Here is an 18,470-nt window from a genome sequence, read left to right on the forward strand (position 1 = left end):
ATTTGACGACGTCTAGTCAATATCTATTATCGGCACACATCACGTTTCGGGTCCACTAGGATGATTCGGGATGCGTCGTGTTAGGACAACACCTATTTTTTATGGAATTCCTATGAAGGTTCATATAATTTCTCGTTGCTTGGATTATATACACTAGCTTTATGTCATATTTCAGAATCATTATATTATAACGTAGAAAAAGCATTTAGCTAAGGTAACTTTTGCATCAGATATCTAGTACTCGACAAACTTCGGCTGCCTTAATAAAGCACAAATTGCCACGCTTTGCAGTATATATAAACACGAGATGGAATTATCATCCAGTAAAGGAATTTGTTCGACTCACATCACAACAACATCAAGGTTATAGATTTATCATTACCTTCTTAAAATGTTTTTGAGTTTGATTACAATTCGATGATGGTCTGTTAACATAATAGAAACCCTTTTGATTCCTTTTGATTAAACTTAATGAAAAGGAAATTCAAAGGAAATACTAAGAAAAAAAGATAAATATATCTAACAGCATATATCACTGATCAGGCTTTTTCATTACTTCCATGCCAGTTCTTGATGGCACCGGAAATTGCTTGATCCACCATTTGGGCATCGATGCAGTTTTCTTTGTCTTCTTCATTCTGGGGGAAATGAAGACATTGATCAAAATAGTCAGTAAAGGGTGTTCTATTTTATTTTAGAAAGCCAATCATCATTTCTGACATTGAGAAAACTTAAAAGTTAAAACTATCAGAGACAATATATATTTATTTTATTTCAAATTAGCCTTTAATATGCAGCTTGTGCAATTCATGTGAAACTAGAATCTCTCGTGCATTATTGTCTCCAGATGGTTTGAGATGTGTATACATGCATCTAAAAATGAAAAATGAAAACTTAACAGAATCCAAAAAATCTTACTTCTCCTCCTCCAAATGCCTGTAAATGAAATCTATCTTGACAAGAAACCCTAGCTTCAAGAACATCGAGACCAAGCTTCTCGAAAGCTTCCAATAAGAAAACAAGCAATCCAGAGCAATTTTTTGCTGAATGAACATTCACTGAAAACCCCTTTTCTAGGGTTTCTACTGTAACTTGCTGCACGTAAAACATATCAAATATTAAAGCTCTGAATTCTTATTACTATGTCTTCTAGCCCTAAGTAAAAAGCAAATGAAAAACTATGAAAGTTTTGGAGAATTTACAGGCCATGAATTCTGGTCGCTTGCGCTTGCTATGTCTTTATTCATTCTCTCTACTTTCAGCTTTAACTCTTTAATATACTTTGATGCATCTACTACAATTGATCTTTCATTAATCTGCCAAGTCAAGAAATTAAGAGTTGGAATTTTTTCAAATTCTCAAAGAAGTCTAAAATATAAAATTTTAAGAGCTACCTAGATTAATTGATATATGCTGGGGATAATGAAAATCTAGAATTATTCAAAATAATAAATGGACAGAAGGAGAACATCTTAATTAACAAGCAATTTTCAAGAAATATTGAAAACACAAAGATATAATTTTGGAAAAAGGAAGAAAATATTAAGAGTAGATATTGAGTACAAATATATAAAAGGTTTTTCATAAGATGATAATTCGATTATATACAGTTGACGTGTGTGCGCTCAAATTGGTGGAAGAGAACCAACTAATGGCAGAAAAGTGCAGTGTATTTACTGCGTGAGAATGAGTGATTGAACGAAGAAGCTGCAGCTTATCGTGCTGTGAGTCTCTCTTATGCTTTCTAGAAACCATGATTTCCAATTCCACCTCTCTTTTTACAGCTAAATTTCTCTCTCTATCCCTGCCTTTTTTTCCTTCTATCTATTTTTCTTTGTATTATTTTCTGTAAGTTCTGAAGCTACAGCCTTCTAAAGAGGAGATGCTCCTCTCAAATCAATATCATCTCTTGTTTGCTTCCCACATGACCCGCGGGCCTCAGTATCCTATCAAATAGTATCGAATTACACTACTCGGAATACTAGGATAATTACTTGTGAAACTACTAGGTTGCCCTTTCTATAACTTCATTTTTTCCTCCTTCACTGTTCTGGCAAGAAATAATTGCATTGACACCTACAAAAGTAACTGATAACTTCATAAGGGTGCTTATCTAGTTGGGATGTCGAAGTGCACCTGCTGATTATTATTCTTCAACAACCTCACAATGAAAAACAAAAACTATTATTTTCTTTAATCCAGTTTATTAAGATACCTAGAAATGGAAGAGAAGTTAATGAAAACATATATGTTTGCATTGGAATTAAATAGAAGTGATTACTTTCATTAATTCAATTTTATTAGAAAACTAAAAATCTTTTAGTTACTCCAATTGCTAAATAGCTTTACCCTTTCAGCTTTTAAAGATTTCCATTTCTTAAATTCTTATATTGTTTGTTTGCAATGTTATGCAAAATTTACTTTGTATCAAAAGTCCCATTCTCCACAAAGTGAGAGCGATAAGACTAAGCAATTAATTCCTTGAAAGATGCTTCTAGTCTCCCTTGTATATGACCCAAAAGAAAGAAAAACAAAAATAAAAAATGTCAAGTTAATTCCTATCTTCAATAGAATTTAGCTATTGAGGGAAAAGGTTACTAAGGAATGATGATAATTCTATTGAATGATGATATTTAAGTGTCAATTTTTATTTGCAACATATAATAGAATATGTATAAGCCACTGTAAGAGACACTCCACTCAACTTGTGATGACAATGTGCGTGAATAAAGTGCATGAACATTGTACTCTCGATCTATGGGTATAGCAAGTTTAATTTTATTGTAACTTTAGCTGTTGCCGAATCCCCACCTAAGTCTTTTTTTTTCGTTATTAATAAAATATGATAACTATACTCGTTGTAATAAATAAATAAAAAAAAACCAATAAAATGAGGGTGTTCTTCTATATTCAGCAGAATAATAAAAATAAATAAAAAGGTTATGGATAAAATGGTAAAAGTAAGTAGAAAGGACATTAATTAACATTTTAAATTAGCAAGAAAAAGGAAAGAGAGAGAGAGGGAATGAATGAATATAGGATGAGCTCGTGATCATAGTTTGGATTGCTATGGTGAAACATATATGAATTATTATTGGCACATATTTGTTTGTATACAATATATTATCTAAACAAGTAAAGGAACGCGTCAAAATAAAATGTTTAATTTGTGTAAATATTGAGAAGCTTCCAAACACTCCTCACGGGGAATTTGGAGCTCCTCTCAAAAACAGCCCTCACCTTTGTCTTCTCTTTTCCTCTCTCTTTCTATACGTGCCATCTTCCATCCACCTTCATCAATTTTAATTATTAGAACTCACCTTTATTTTCTAATAATTATTTGAGTCAGGTAAAATCTAGGTCATCATTAGTTTAAATATTAGAGTGCTGATATCAGAAACTATCTACTTTTCCAAAAGAAACATCAGCTCTAACAATTCCATCGCCGCATACTACAAAGATTGAAAATATTTCAAAAAAATGTAGGCCTAAGGAAATGATGATTTATTCGGATTGACATGAGAGTCCAGCTACATTGCATAGCTAGAATTCACGTGTATATTTGAAAGAGATTGACTTCTTTGCTTCTCTCATCTACTCGCTAGGTTGTAGTAGATTTTTCCCCAACCAATATGAGGATGGAGTATTAACTCATAATTTATAAAAGTGAAGTGCTATCTAGGAAGAAACATATAGCTAGACGATGAGAAAAAAAAAAAAAGGAACAAGGCAAACTTAACAAGTTCAAAAGACTACGAGTACAAGTTACCTTGGGAAAAGACCTCAAAGCCTAGTATATAATAATGTTGAAATAACAACCTCAAGATTTTGATTACGCCCAACAAATAATGCGGTAGTTGTAGTACAACTTTGGAGTATCGATTCTTCAAGGAAATGGGTGAATTACTTACAGGATTTAACAGCTTAGGGTTCTCGTGAATTATGTGAAAAGAATTTGTTTGTCGGAATAAACTTTAAATGTCAATGTTCAAATTATTGAGGCATTGGAATATTCTCAATTGGTTTGAATCATTCAACAACAACAACTCATTCTTATGACTCAATTAGAGACGTTAGACCTAACTCTCTAACTTTAAAATTTATCATTGAAACCCAAATCAATTATACAGGCCCCATTTGATTCACATTATTTGGAAAAAAATATATTCTTAAAAAGTGATTTGACATCATATCAACCACATATTCTTCAATAAAATAATATTACACACAAATTCAAAACTTTTCTTTAATTTTTAACTACATATTTTTCATCAATACACTACTCAAAAATGCATTTTTTTCCAAAATAATGTGGATCAAGGGCACAATAATTCCAAAGTTTAAACTTCATAAAACACATTCCCACTTTTATTTATAGAAATAAGATTCAAGAAACGACAATATACATCAAGCATAAAGCAATAATTGAATCACACCAATAAAATTAATTGAAATTGAAAAAACTCAAGCAAATATTTCAATTATTTAATGGAGAAAGCATGACTGAATTCATGAAAAACTTAGGGGGCGTTTGTTTCCCATTTTTATAAAAAAAGAGAATGAAAAATATAATCGTTATGGGCCCCACACAAGAGATAGAAATTCAAATTTGGTGGCTTGATGTGACGAATAACGGTTATATTTTTCATTTTAATGGGGGAAGAATGGAAAATAAACTGGGGCTTAATAAAAGTTAAACCGATTTCTAAAAAATTTGTGAGAAGAAAATCTAAACCCTAGAATTGTTTGATAATGAAAAATCAATTTACATGAATCAAAAGATGTTGAAATCACCAAAACCAATTGAGTTCCTTCATAGCTTCACCAAAATCTTTAGTTCTCCATGGATGTTGTGAGCGAAAACAGAGAAAAATAGGTGTGGAGATGTGTCATTTTGTTCTAGGACAACCAAGGGTTTTAAAATCATGAAAGAGATGTATTTCCATAAGAGTTTGACGTAAATTAAGAAACTGGATTTCGCGGTTCGGAAAAAGCCTATGCGGCCGCATGGTATTAAGTGCTGGGATTGCATGGTTAAGAAATTTTTAAGCCTTAATTTTCTAGCACCTTGGGTGAGACCGCATGGAAGTTTCTCTTGTCGACCGCATAGTCCTCGAACTCGTTTTCTCGATTCTTGACTTCTTTTCCCTTTTTTTCATCTTTCAACACTTCATGTCTTCTTCCAATTAGCCTTCAATTCTTTCAAATTTTGCTCTCACCTTCTGGTTCATCTTTTGGATATTGTAATTTAGTCCTTAAACTTTTTACTTTCTTCCATTTTGGTCCTTTTCGCTTGTTTATTCTAATTTCCACCATATTCATCCATTTGCAACTTAAATCAAAACATAATGGTATTGAGTACACTTCAACATCAATTTATCATAAAAATGCAAGTATTTATGGATGAAAAACTTAACAATTCATGTCATTATCACACCCCTAACTTGCTTATCGCTATCGCAACAATTTAATGCCAAACAAAACAAATGAATGACTGGTCTATGTCACAAGTTAAATTGTTAAGTTCAAATTTAACCACATTTCATGCTTTTTTCAAACTCAACACTATAGGAGTTAACAGTGCCATGATCATCAGGCTATCAAAAACACTTACAAAATGTGTGAGTGAGTGTTAAGCCATGATCATCTTACCACCAACCTTAACACATGCAACATCAGGCATGTCTCGAACCAAAAGTTCAACCCTATAACTCACGAGTATCAACGTGTTTAGTGCAGGGTTTCTGTCTATGGAGCTGAGAAAAAATATACACTCAAAATATGGAGGCTTAAGTATTTATGGACAAGCAACCAGCAAACATTGATCTTATGATAGGCACACTATCAATTTAGAATTCATCAACTTCTTAACACAACCCTACTTGGGATTAGATCAGCCAATGCAAAAGGTTGTAATAAGGCTTAGGTTGGGTTATATGAAAATAAGGGTAGAAAGAATTCAAGGACTTCCAAATACATAGCTGGGCATTTTATCAAGCATTTCAATGGTTCACATCCTTTAATCAATGTATTCCTCAACCTTTTAATCCCAAAATCAATCCTTCATTTCTTTTTTTTTTTCTTTTTTTTTTTTGTTTTTCAATTTCCCATCTTCTTTTTCTTCTCTTTTATGTTTTATCGCTTCATATGAGCACTTATCAACTATAACCCTTTCCTCATTACTATTTTTCTCAAATGAACATTCAATACCTACTATACACTTTGGAGCATAAAAGGTAGAAAAAGACGTTTATAGGTTATTTTCCAATGTGAGGAGATATGAATAACAAAGGTGCTTGGAAAGAAATGGTTATATATATGTATTGGCTGGCTCAAAGTGGTTACTAGGAGATTATAATCATTAAAAAAAGGTCTGAAAGGCTCAAATTCAATCCTATATTGATCGTCATCATTTTTCAAGTATAATCAACCATCTCACCATAGGCCGTGTAACGTTATTCTCAAAAGAAAGTTCCAGTTCAAGAAATCAATGAATTCTTATTACCATTTTTAGTATGTGGTAGCTCTCAATCTTTACCAATTCTCTCACATGAAAACTTTAGCAAGAGACTTCTCTAGTTACATGTGTCAAACTATCATCTTAACACAAGGCTTGTGTACACGAAAATAATTCAGCAAGTGTCTTGACATCTAGATTCTCATAAACAAAATTAACTTTTAGTGTCATATTTTATCATTCAAGAACATAATTATGCAGCAAATCAGAGACTCACAATATTTTTTCCTCAAAAACTAGTCACAACAAATTCAAAATTCCATGTGTTTATGCAATTCATTATGCAATGCACATCAGAATCCAAATTAACTCTCTTCCCAACCAACTCTTACATTGTCTTCAATGTCAAAACATGTCTACCAAATGAAAAGAATGAAGTTTATCACCTGAATACTAAAGTGAATAACATAAAGCCTGAAAGTTGGTTAACTTGAAAGTACTCAATTGAAAGGGTAATGGAGGAAATGAAATAAACCAAAAAATAAAATAAAAATAAATGAAAGAAATAACTAAAAGAAAACTCCTAAAACTAATATACAAGAATCTAAATGAAAGACATATTTTGTTGATGTTAATGATGGTAAACCGGGTCTACAAGAGGAATCTCCTCCACTGCAGGTACCTATTGCCCGTAAACTATCTTGAAATGCTGTCCATTCATTTTGAATATCCTACCATCAGTAGGATCCTCAATTTCAACCATCCCATTTTCAAAAACTTGTTTCACCACAAAGGGGTCGGTTCACCTAGAGTGAAGTTTTCCTAGGTGCTTGTGCTGTCTAGAATCATAAAAGTATACTTTCTAGTTTGGTTCATAAGTTTTTTCTCAAAATATTTTTATCATGAAATGCTTTCATTTTTAATTTATAGATTCTAGAACTCTCATAAGCATCATTTCTTAGCTCCTCCTACTCAGTTAATTGGAATTTCCTAAACTTACCTCCTTTTTCTAGATCAAAGTTAAAATGTTTGATGGCCCACAAGGCTCTGTGCTAAGATAAGGTCTCAAAAAGTCAATTCCCCAAAAATGATATACAAATAGCCAAAAAAAGGTGGAAAAGGTCCCACCAAGCTTTTGGCACCTCTCCCAAGATCTACAGTATGCACTAGTGTCTTTAAATAAAGCGCACATTACAAAATTTTTGCATTAGTCTTTTTCATATAAAAATGGCCTTCACATGCTTGGGCATGATCAAAATTGAGTAGGCTAGGTATCTCCTCATCGGGGACACAACATCTCATTATCTGATCGGGACAGTGTTTAAACGGGCATGGGTCATCCCAATAAAATTTATGTACTCCACCATAAACTCTCTTGTTTTGTGTACTCCACTCTCTCAGGATTTCACCTGCAGCCAAGTAATTTACAATGTGAACAAAACCATGGTAGCGAGGAAACAGAAAATAAATGCTCATCTGGAAAGTAAACTCTAATCAGCAAAGGATTCGTGTTGTCCTCAAAACTTAGTCTTGACAAATGGTCATTCTCCACTCTCATTTTTTTTTTATATCTTTGATGATGATATCAAATTTCCGCAAGAGTAAAATCCATTGTATTAAATGTGACTTAGCAACCTTCTTCATGAGAAGGTACTTAAGAGCTGCATGATCTGTGAAAATTGTGATAAGAGAGCCAATTAGATAGGAACAAAACTTATCAATTGCAAAGACTAAAGCTAATAACTCTTTTTCAGTAATGGAATAGCTCATTTGAGCAATGTTTAGAGTTTTACTAGTGTAATAATTATAAAAGGCTTACACTCTCTTCATTGCTCAAGGACAACACCTACCACATAATCACTCGCATCACACATAAATTCAAATGGCATTGTCCAATCAGGTGGTTGCATTATGGGTGCTGAGTTTAGTTTGCTAATCAACGTTTCAAATGCCTCTTGGCATTCTAGGGTCCATTCAAAAGACACATATTTACTTAGGAGGTTACATAATGGTCTAGATATATATATGAAAAGTTCTGTATAAACCTCTTATAAAAACCTGCATGGCCAAGAAATGATCTAATATTTTTACTGTCTTAGGTATAGACAATTAAAGATTAATTCAATCTTGGATTTATCAACCTCTATCCCTTTAGAAGAAATTACACGTCCTAAGACAATATCTGAAGATACCATGAAATGGCACTTTTCCTAATTTAGAATAAAGTCCTTTTCCTCACATTGTGTCAAAAGTCTCTTCAAATTCAACAGGCATGCATCAAAAGAAGTTCCAAAAATAGTTACATCCATAAAAAATTTCATGAAATCATCTACCATGTCACTGAATATGCTTATCATGTATCTTTGAAATGTGACAGGAGCGTTACAGAGTCCAAATTGCATTCTACGAAATGCATAAGTACCAAAGGGACATGTAAATGTGGTCTTTTCTTGGTCTTCCAAGGCTATTTCGATTTGATAGCAACCAGAGTAGTCATCCAAGAAATAGTAAAGGGATGGCTAGCCACACGCTCTAGAATTTGGTCTAAGAAGGGAAAAGAGAAGTTGTCCTTATGGATGGCAGCATTTAACTTCATGTAATCAATGCATATGGGCCATCCAGTTACTATTTTTGTGGGAACCAATTCATCTACTTCATTTTTCACTACAGTGACACCTGACTTTTTAGGGACTGCTTGTATAGGACTAACCCATTTACTAGTTGCAATTGGGTAAATGGTACATGCATCTAATAATTTTAGCACCTCATTTTTCACCTCTTCTTTCATTGTCGGGTTTAGCCTACATTGTGGGTCTCTTCTAGGGCTAGTTCCTTCCTGTAGTGAATCCTATGTGAGCAAATTGAAGGACTAATACCCTTAATGTCAGCTATGGTCTAGTCTAATGCAGATCTATGCTCGTTTAGAATGTTTAAAAGTTATTTACCTTGTAATGTATTCAATTCTGAAGATATAATTACAGGAAAGGTATCACCTAGATCAAGAAACACATGTTTCAGTCCTGGAGACAATGGTTTCAATCTCAATGCTTGATGGTTATTGTCCTCCATTCCTGTCTCGTAATTCTTCAAACTTGGGCTGCCATGGTGATGTCCATATTCCTATAATTTTGCAAAAACAGCACAAATGTTAGCATATTCTTCATCATTATAACTTACTGGAATTTCAGAATTTTAAAGAAAAGAGTTCAAATGGTCGAAGTTAATAATTGCAGATACCTCCCCCTGAGTGAATGCATCAGTCATGTATGTTTGATAAAATTCATCATGTTCTTTAGGCTGCTTAGTGATTTGAAAAATGTTGACTTCTAAAGTCATGTTTCCAAAAGATAGGTTCATTAGACCATTCCTGCAATTTATAAAAGAATTAGCTGTGGTAAGAAATGATTTACCAAGAATGATAGGAATTTTAGAATTAACATTCACATCAACCTTTAAATCCAAAACTAAGAAATTAACAGAGTAGTAAGATTTATCAATTTGTACTAAGACATCCTCAACTATTTCTCTAGGTCTTATAGTGGATCGATCAGCCAATTGTAGAAGTACAGATGTAGGCTTTATCTCACCTAAGCCTAACAACAAGTAAATAGCATAAAGCATGAGATTAACACTGAACTCTTTTGATCAAGAAGGGCTTGTGCAAACTCATGGTTCCCGATGACACAAGAAACAGTAGGACAACCAGGGTCCTTATACATGGGCAGGATCCTTTGCTTAAGCACAACACTCACTTGCACTATCAAGATATCAGTTTTCTTGACGTGGTAATTCCTCTTCATAGTGCACAAGTCTTTAAGGACTTTAGAATATGTGAGAACATGAGAAATCACATGGAAGAGAGGTAGATTGATTTTTACTTGTTTAAGATGTTCTAAGATCTCATTGTGTAGACCAACAGCTTTCATGGTAGGCTTGAGAGCTTGAAGGAAAGGCACTCTGGTTGGGTTATCCACTACCTCTTCATTAGGGCTATTTTTTTTTTAATTACTCGGGTCTTTTTCATTTTCCCTAAGCTTGGAAATTGGTTCTATAACCTTCCTAGACTGAGTGGTAATGGCATTTACTTCCTTAAGGTTATTTTCTTTTGAGCCTGAAGTTTGTGCTATTTGTTGTCCTGTATTGTTTGGTTGAAATTACACTAGAAATTTTCAACGCTCCACTACAGCTAAGGCATTAGTCAATTTGGACATCTAACTTTTCGTTTCAAACTTATGATAGGTTTTACCTTTTGCCTCCATAAAAGCATGTAAAGTGTCTTCTAAGGAGTTCGTAGAAGATGTGGGTTATATGAAGGTGTAGTGTAAGCTCTATTTGGCCGGGCAGGTTGCTGGGTTTTAGATTTCTAGCTGAGATTGGGTTGATTCCGCCACCCCGAATTGTAGGTTTTAGAGAAAGGGGCATAGGGCCTTTTGTACATGCCTAAGACAATACAGTGTTCCTTGTAACCCTCAGCTAAAGAAGTACACTCTTGCACTAGATGATCAATTCCACCACACATAAAACATGATCCTAGAGACTCAACACAGGAAACAGTTTGTGTAGGCTTCGAATCCTTAGCATGTAGGATTTCTAGTTCTCTAGTGAGGGCTTCTACATTTACTCTAAGGCTATCCTCCACCCTAAAATGATAAATATCTATGCTACTAGGGTTTCCTGTGGGTCATGACCTATTAATACTTTCGATGGTACTAGGTCCAGTCCAAGTATGAGTTTTTTCAACCAGGTCATCTACATAGTCTATGGCCTCGTTTACACATTATCTCAACAAATTGACGCTTCCTAGGTACTAGTCCTTCATAGAAATAACTCACAATGTGCCAACTCTCACAAGTGTGATGGGGACAAAGAGTTTGCAATTCCTTGTATCTTTCTTATGCTCGATATAAAGTTTCATTATCCTTTTGGGCAAATGAAGAAGTTTGCTTCTTCAAGGTACTAGTCTTATGATGGGGAAAGATTTGCTGAAAAATTTTGAGTCATTTAAGTTGATGCTCCCTGTGTGTTAGTCCTTCATAGAAATAACTCACAAATGCGCCAACTCTCATAACCATGGTGGGGGCAGGTTTGCTATTCCTTGTATCTTTCCCACGGTTGGTATAAAGTCTCATTATCCTTTTGGGCAAATGAAGAAATTTGCTTCTTCAGGACATTAGTCTTATGATGGAAAAGTATTTACTGAAAAAATGCCTGAGTCATTTCAGCCCAAGTCCTAATCGAACGTGATCTTCATGAATGGAGCCAGTTTTTTTGCTCTTTCTTTAAGTGGAAATGGGAAAAACTTAAGCCTGACTGCGTCCATTGTACTATGTTGATTAAGGAAGGTTGTAACCACTTCCTCAAATTCCCTAATATACACGTATAGGATTTCATTTTCAACTCCATGAAAAGTGGAAAGAAGTTGAATTATTCTCGGTTTAAGCTCCATACATGGTATATTAGGTGGAAACATAATGCACGATGGTGTGGATGTGTGTAACGGATAAAGGTAATCCTGAAGAGTCCTATAAGACAGGTCTTCTTGCTTACTTTCATTCATGGTGTTGTGTAGTTTAGTATAGTGTTCGTGTCAATAGATGTTGATAAGTGTGTTTTTACACACTTATTCGAGCTACAAAACATGACTATTTCCCGATAAATATAGTGGAATATGGCTTAATTCTATTAAATCTTATTTTGCAGGACTATTTCGATGGATATGATGGAACTCAATAGAAAAGATGTGGAAAAGGACCAAAATGAAAGAAGATGAAAGTTTAAGGACTAAAATGCAATTACCCAAAAGTTGAACCAAAATATGAATTGAGAATGCAAATGAGCTAAGTATCAACTTGGGGATAATATGTAATGATCAAAGGAAGAAAAAGAAGAAAAAAAGGCCAAAATGGAGGAAAATGAAAGTCTAATGATCAAAGTGCAATTATTTGAAAGATGATCCGAAAGAGTATTCAAGGATTTGATTGAGAAAAATACCAATTGGAAGCCATTATTGATGTATGGAATGAGAATGAAGAAACGAGATCAAAATTGAAGAGAACAAGTTTCGAGGACCAAAATGACAATTTCTGGAAGCTTTTACTACTATGCGTCGCATAGTATTAATACCCATGCGGTCGCATGCATGTCAATAGAAATTTCAAGGGTCAAAAATTGTTCGACTATGCGGTCGCATAGACCAATTTTGGGACCGACATCTGAAGTTTCCGATTTTCTTTAAAACTCTTGTGAAACTTTGTTGGGACACGATATATAAACCCTAAAACCGTCAAATTAGAGGGAGAACGTCTTGGGGAAGAAGAGAACTCATATTGGAGATGATTTTACACCATAATCACGAGGAAAAATGCGAAGATCAAGGCGATTTTAAGCCAAGTCATAAACCAGTGATGTTGCTGTTTCTCACAACTATTATGTGTTTTGTTCTTTTCTTTATGTTAGGCTAGGTTTTTATGTACTAGGAGATCGATGAACTTTGTGATGTGACTTCTAATTTATAGTTTTCACAAATTTGACGTCGAAACATGTTTCTTGAGTTTTGAATGATTTATATACAATCAATTGTTTTTATAATCATGTGCACGCAATTATATGAATGTCGTGACTTATTTCATGCATTCGAGAAAAGGAAAATGAGTTCAACAGGGTATAAATCATCGTAGGGTCCGATGGCGTATAGAGATATACTGTTATGCCTTGCATGAATCCTTAAATGCTCACAAAACTATATGCATTCTTGTATATTTGCACCCGTCATAGAGATATATGAGAATAGGTTTGACTTTACTCGAGAGAGATAGTTGGATAGATTTAGGAGCATTGATTCTTCAAAATATTAACATGTTGTCAATTTGTGAAATTAGGATTAAAAGTAGACATTGCTTAGGGATTCGTGATCCTAGTACGATTCTTATTCATTGATTTCATAAATTTTACATTTGACTTTCATTTTGCATTCAAATACACGTGAGTCATACATATTTGCTTATTACGTCAAAATTAGGGTTAATCCAAGTCATCACGGATCTTGTTCTATCATTCGATTTCGGTTAAGGTCAAATAGATAAAATTAAACTACTCAATCTCTGTGGGACGATATTTGAAACTCCGAATTCCACTTTATACTTGTTGCGAACCATACACTTACGTGGTTTAAATCAAAATATATTTTCGTAAACAAGTTTTTGACGCCATTATCGGGGATTGAGTATTTGTTTAATATTATTTACATTAGCACTAATTTGAACGTCAATCTTTGTATTCTCCTATTTTATTCTCATTTTGTTTTGTTATTCGATTTATTATAGTGTCTAACTGCTATTGCTAATTATTCTTGCGAAATTGCATGCCAAGATCTACTGGAAAAGACCTGATTCCAGCCGATTCGGAAGTAGAGCAAACTTTTCATCGAATGCAGAGGGAAACTAGGGAAGCACAACAACAAATGTCTAACGTATAGAATAACCCTATTTTTCAAGCCAATGAAGAATGAGCAGCGGATGAAGGTAACATGCTTGTAGGAGACTTCATGACACCACAGATAATTCAAAGCCAGTCAAGTATCATGTATCCACCGTTTGGGAAGCCTAACTTTCAATTGAAGACCAACGTGATACAACTGTTTCAAAATGGACATCAATTCTATGGCAGAGCTAAAGAGAACCCATACACGTATGTCTCTCACTTTTTGGAGATGTGTCAACACTTCAGATATCAAGAAATCTCGGATGATGCTATCTGATTGAGGCTATTCCCATATATACTACACGACAAGGTAATAGAATAGCTAGATTCTCAACCAATCGCCAGCATCACTACATGGAACGATCTAGCACAGAAATTTTGCACCAAGTTCTTCCCGCCCGCCAAGATTGTAAAGCTCAAGCATAATATATCAGCTTTTCCTTAAGGCGACTGAGATAATTTTGATGAAGTTTGGAATGGTTCAAAAACATACTGTGAAAGTATCCACATCACTGGATTAGCAAGGGACTCCAGGTCCAATATTTCTATGCGGGATCGCTTCCAGCCTTCAAGAGCATGGTTGACTCCTCATCTAACGAATCACTGTCCATAAAAACAATTGATGAAGCACTGAAACTATTCGAGACAATAGCTACTACATTAGCCATGTGGACATCAAAACGAGCAGTTCTAAAGAGGACACCAGGAGTTTATAAAGTGGACGTATATTCTACCTTGTCTGCAAAGATTAACTCATTATTTCACAAAGTGGAAAACATCACAATCAGCTAACACATCACAGATGAAGAAGGTTAGCTGTGAAGAATGTGAAGCTGAACATTTAATAGCGGATTGTCCAATCTTAGTACAAGGAATAGAGCAGGCAGATTTTGTTCAATGAGGACAACGCCAGCAGAACATTTCATTTGGGAAAACACATAATCCGAGTTGGAAAGAGCACCTAACTTCTCTTGGAGAAACAAAAATTAGAATAGGTTACAAGGTCAGTATTAGCAGTAAGAGAAAAAGCCTCAACTAGAAGAGATGTTTTGAAAATTCATGGAAAAGACTAATCAGTAATTAGTTCATGAGAAAAATTAAAGCCACTCTTCAAGACCAAAATACCGCCATCAAAAACTTGGAGACTCAAATGGGATAGATAGTAGTTGCTTTCACTGGCAGAGCACCAAGTAGTTTGCCAAGCAACATGAAAATAAACCCAAAGGAACATGCGAAGGCAATTACAACTCGAAGTGGGGTGTAGCTGCCTGAAATACACATCAAAAGATCAGGTGTAAACAGAGAAACAACACCTCTTGAGATAGAAGATATTGCAGATCATGAATCTACCCTAACAGAAGGTTTAGGCATGTCACGAGATAAATCAATAGTAATCGTCAACCCTTATGAGTTTTCCATTCCATTTCCACAGAGGCTGAAGAAGCAAAAGATAGAGCAATAATATAAAAAGTTTCTCGAAATTTTCAAAAAGCTCCACTTAAACATCCCATTTGCCAAACTACTAGTCGAGATGCCTAGCTACGTAAAGTTCTTGAAAGATATCCTATCAAATAAACTTAAGCTAGAGGGACATGAGATGGTAATTCTAACTAAAGAATGCAGCGCGAGGATCCAGAAAAAACTCCCACCAAAACTAAAAGATCCAGGCAATTTCACTGTCCCTTGCACTATTGGTGAAGTATATTTTGATAAAGCTTTATGTAACTTTGGTGTAAGTATAAATTTAATGTCTTTGTTTTTTTTAGGAGACTTGGATTGGGAGAGGCCAAAGCTACACTGTGACATTGTAGTTAGCTGACAGATCCTAGACACGTCCACTAGGGATAATTGAAGACGTCCGATCAAAGTGGAGAAATTCATCTTTCCTATTGATTTTCTCATTTTGGATATGGAGGAAGACAAGGATATTCCACTGTTATTGGGCAGACCGTTCTTGGCCATCGGTAGAGCTCTAATTGATGTTCATAAAGAACATTTGATTCTGAGACTAGGAGAAGAACATATTTCTTTTAATGTCTTTAAAGCGATGAAGCTACCTACAAAGTTAGATAGCTACTTCCAGATCGACATGATTGAAAGAGTGGTTCATGATTCACTCTTACTACATAATCTATCGGATGCTTACGAGGCTTGCATTGCACACTCTTAATCAATACATTTCAATTCTTTTGAGATTGAAACATGTGAGAGATTTTTAGATACCAACCCGCCTTATACACGCAGAAAGTACTTTGAGGAGCTTGGAATAGGACCCACGAAGCCACTACCATCCATTCAGCAGCCACCTAAATTGGAACTCAAGCAACTGCCACCACATCTCAGATATGCCTATTCTAGAGAGTATTATACACTCTCAGTCATTATCTCGAACACAGTCAGTAAAGTGGAAGTGGAGAAACTATTTAGGATATTCAGGGAGAATAAAATAGTGATTGGATGGACTATAGTAGATATTAAAGGGATTAGCCCTTCATTGTGTATGCATAAGATTCTCATGAAGGAGAATTTTCGGTCAACTATAGAGAGACAAAGGAGGTTGAATTCTAATATGAAGAAAGTGGTCAAAGTTGAGGTATTCAAGCTTCTAGATGCAGGAGTCATATATCCGATATCAGACAATGCATGGACCATCCCAATCCAGGTAGTGCCAAAGAGAGGTGGAATCACGGTAGTACCAGGATTTACATTATTATCGCAAACTCAATGCAGCTACAAGGAAAGATAATTTCCCATTCCATTGATTGATCAAATGCTGGAGAGATCGGCAGGCCACTCATATTACTGCTTCCATGATGGGTACTCAGGTTACAATTAGATACCATTGGCTCCAGATGACCAGGACAAAACTATTTTCACTTGCCCCTATGGTACCTTTTCATACTGTAAGATGCAGTTTGATCTTTGCAACGCTCTCGTCACATTTTAGAGGTGTATGATGGCAATTTTCTCAGATATGGTGGAAAAGTTCATAGAAATATTCATGGATGACTTCTCGATCTTTGGGTCTTTGTTTGACAAGTGTTTGGAGCACTTGAATTTGGTCTTACAAAGATGTAGGAAAACTAGTTTAGTATTGAATTGGGAAAAATGTCACTTCATGGTATAGGAGAGGACTGTACTGGGACACCGAGTATCAGCAAAGAGAATCGAGTTGGACAAAGCAAAGATTCAGATCATTGAAAAGCTACCGCCACCTACATCAATTAAGGGTGTTCACAGTGGGACATGCTGAGTTTTATAGAAGATTCATCGAGGATTTTTTGAAAATTACAAAACCGTTATGCAACTTACTGATGAAGGACGTACCGTTTGAATTCTCTAAGGAATGTCGATAGCTTTCAATACATTGAAGGAAAAACTAGGGATGTACAAAAAAATTGCAAAATCGCAAACCAAACTAAAACCGTTGAGTTGAAACCATTGGTTTGGGTCAATGTGGACCAGTGATTTTTTCCTCAAATCAAACCAAATCGTTTCAAAATGGTTTAGTTTAATTTTCAAAAATTGCACAAAATCGAACCTAACCATTTTAAAATTTTTTAACTAAAAAATTAATTTTATTAAATTAAAAATTTTAGAGTTCTCACTTTTCAGAAAAAATATCAATTTAGCAATAGAAACAATCAACCCATTGAAATAGTTATAGAAAGTAAATTAGTTTCATCATTATTGGCCTATGGTTTAATAAGGTCACAACACATGTTCTCATCTGATATCTAAACGAAACTAAAATTATTCCAAAATCATATGAAATGAAAAAAAAAACATATATTTTCAATAATTCAAATCATAATTCAACAAAACTACGTCAGTAAATCACGTCCAAAGTTTCAGAAGCCCTAACATAAACTCTCATTTTCCTAATGTTTGATGTTTGTCTGCCATTGCTGAATCAATCCCTGGTCGCCTTTGCATATTAGTCTGCTAATTTCTATATGAACTGCCCCTTTCTCTCTTCTTTTGGTAAGTCTCATATTCTCATTCAAGTCATTTTTTCATTGTTCTTTCTTTTATTTATTGTATTTGAACTTATTATACAGTTAAATGGATTGGGGTTTGGATAGAAAAATAACTGTTTTTGTGCCTAGATGATTAATGAACTTGTTTGTGTGAAAATTTTAAAGTTCTTTAACTAGTACTACTACCTTCTACTTTCATAAAATAGTTAGAGAATGAAATTTGTCCAATTTTCAATAAGTCGAAACTCTATCAATCTTTATACATCTAAATATATCTTGTTCAATCCTTATTTAACACTCATTAGAAAGACAAAAGGAGTTTTAACCAAACTTTAATAATAGAATCTAAATCTACCTTTACCAACACTATATGACAATATGAATGTCAAACAAGAAAGGTAAATGAAAATGAAAAAAGATGTATTTGTTCTATTAACATCTTTTAGCAATCAATTTTGAAAATAATTTATTCATGGTTTCATGGTAAATATAATGTAATTTAATATTTAACATTATAGTTCTCGTTTGAACTTATATTTTAACTTAAGTTAAAT

At 34.3% G+C, this 18,470-nt stretch overlaps 1 protein-coding gene across 1 annotated transcript; it reads right to left on the reverse strand.

Annotated features, from left to right (window-relative positions):
- Window positions 1-347: 347 nt before the first annotated feature.
- LOC111411004 (transcription factor SCREAM2-like) lies at window positions 348-1,934 on the reverse strand. Its single transcript, XM_023041584.1, has 4 exons — window positions 1,678-1,934; window positions 1,203-1,316; window positions 919-1,095; window positions 348-638 (listed from the first exon to the last, which is right to left on the reverse strand). Exons 1-4 carry the CDS (start codon window positions 1,753-1,755, stop codon window positions 540-542), a joined length of 468 nt encoding a protein of 155 aa, XP_022897352.1. The 5' UTR covers window positions 1,756-1,934; the 3' UTR covers window positions 348-539.
- Between the last annotated feature and the right edge of the window lie 16,536 nt (window positions 1,935-18,470).

Source organism: Olea europaea, chromosome 15, assembly GCF_002742605.1.
Source record: "Olea europaea var. sylvestris chromosome 15, O_europaea_v1, whole genome shotgun sequence".
Taxonomy (NCBI): domain Eukaryota; kingdom Viridiplantae; phylum Streptophyta; class Magnoliopsida; order Lamiales; family Oleaceae; genus Olea; species Olea europaea.

What these genes read in the sequence shown, in the direction of transcription:
- LOC111411004 (XM_023041584.1), bottom strand. Translation starts at nt 1,755, where the DNA reads ATGGTTTCTAGAAAGCATAAGAGAGACTCACAGCACGATAAGCTGCAG. An exon ending in CAATCACTCATTCTCACGCA is followed by an intron (nt 1,317 to 1,677) that starts GTAAATACACTG and finishes TTGACTTGGCAG; the next exon opens with ATTAATGAAAGATCAATTGT. An exon ending in GCGACCAGAATTCATGGCCT is followed by an intron (nt 1,096 to 1,202) that starts GTAAATTCTCCA and finishes TTTTACGTGCAG; the next exon opens with CAAGTTACAGTAGAAACCCT.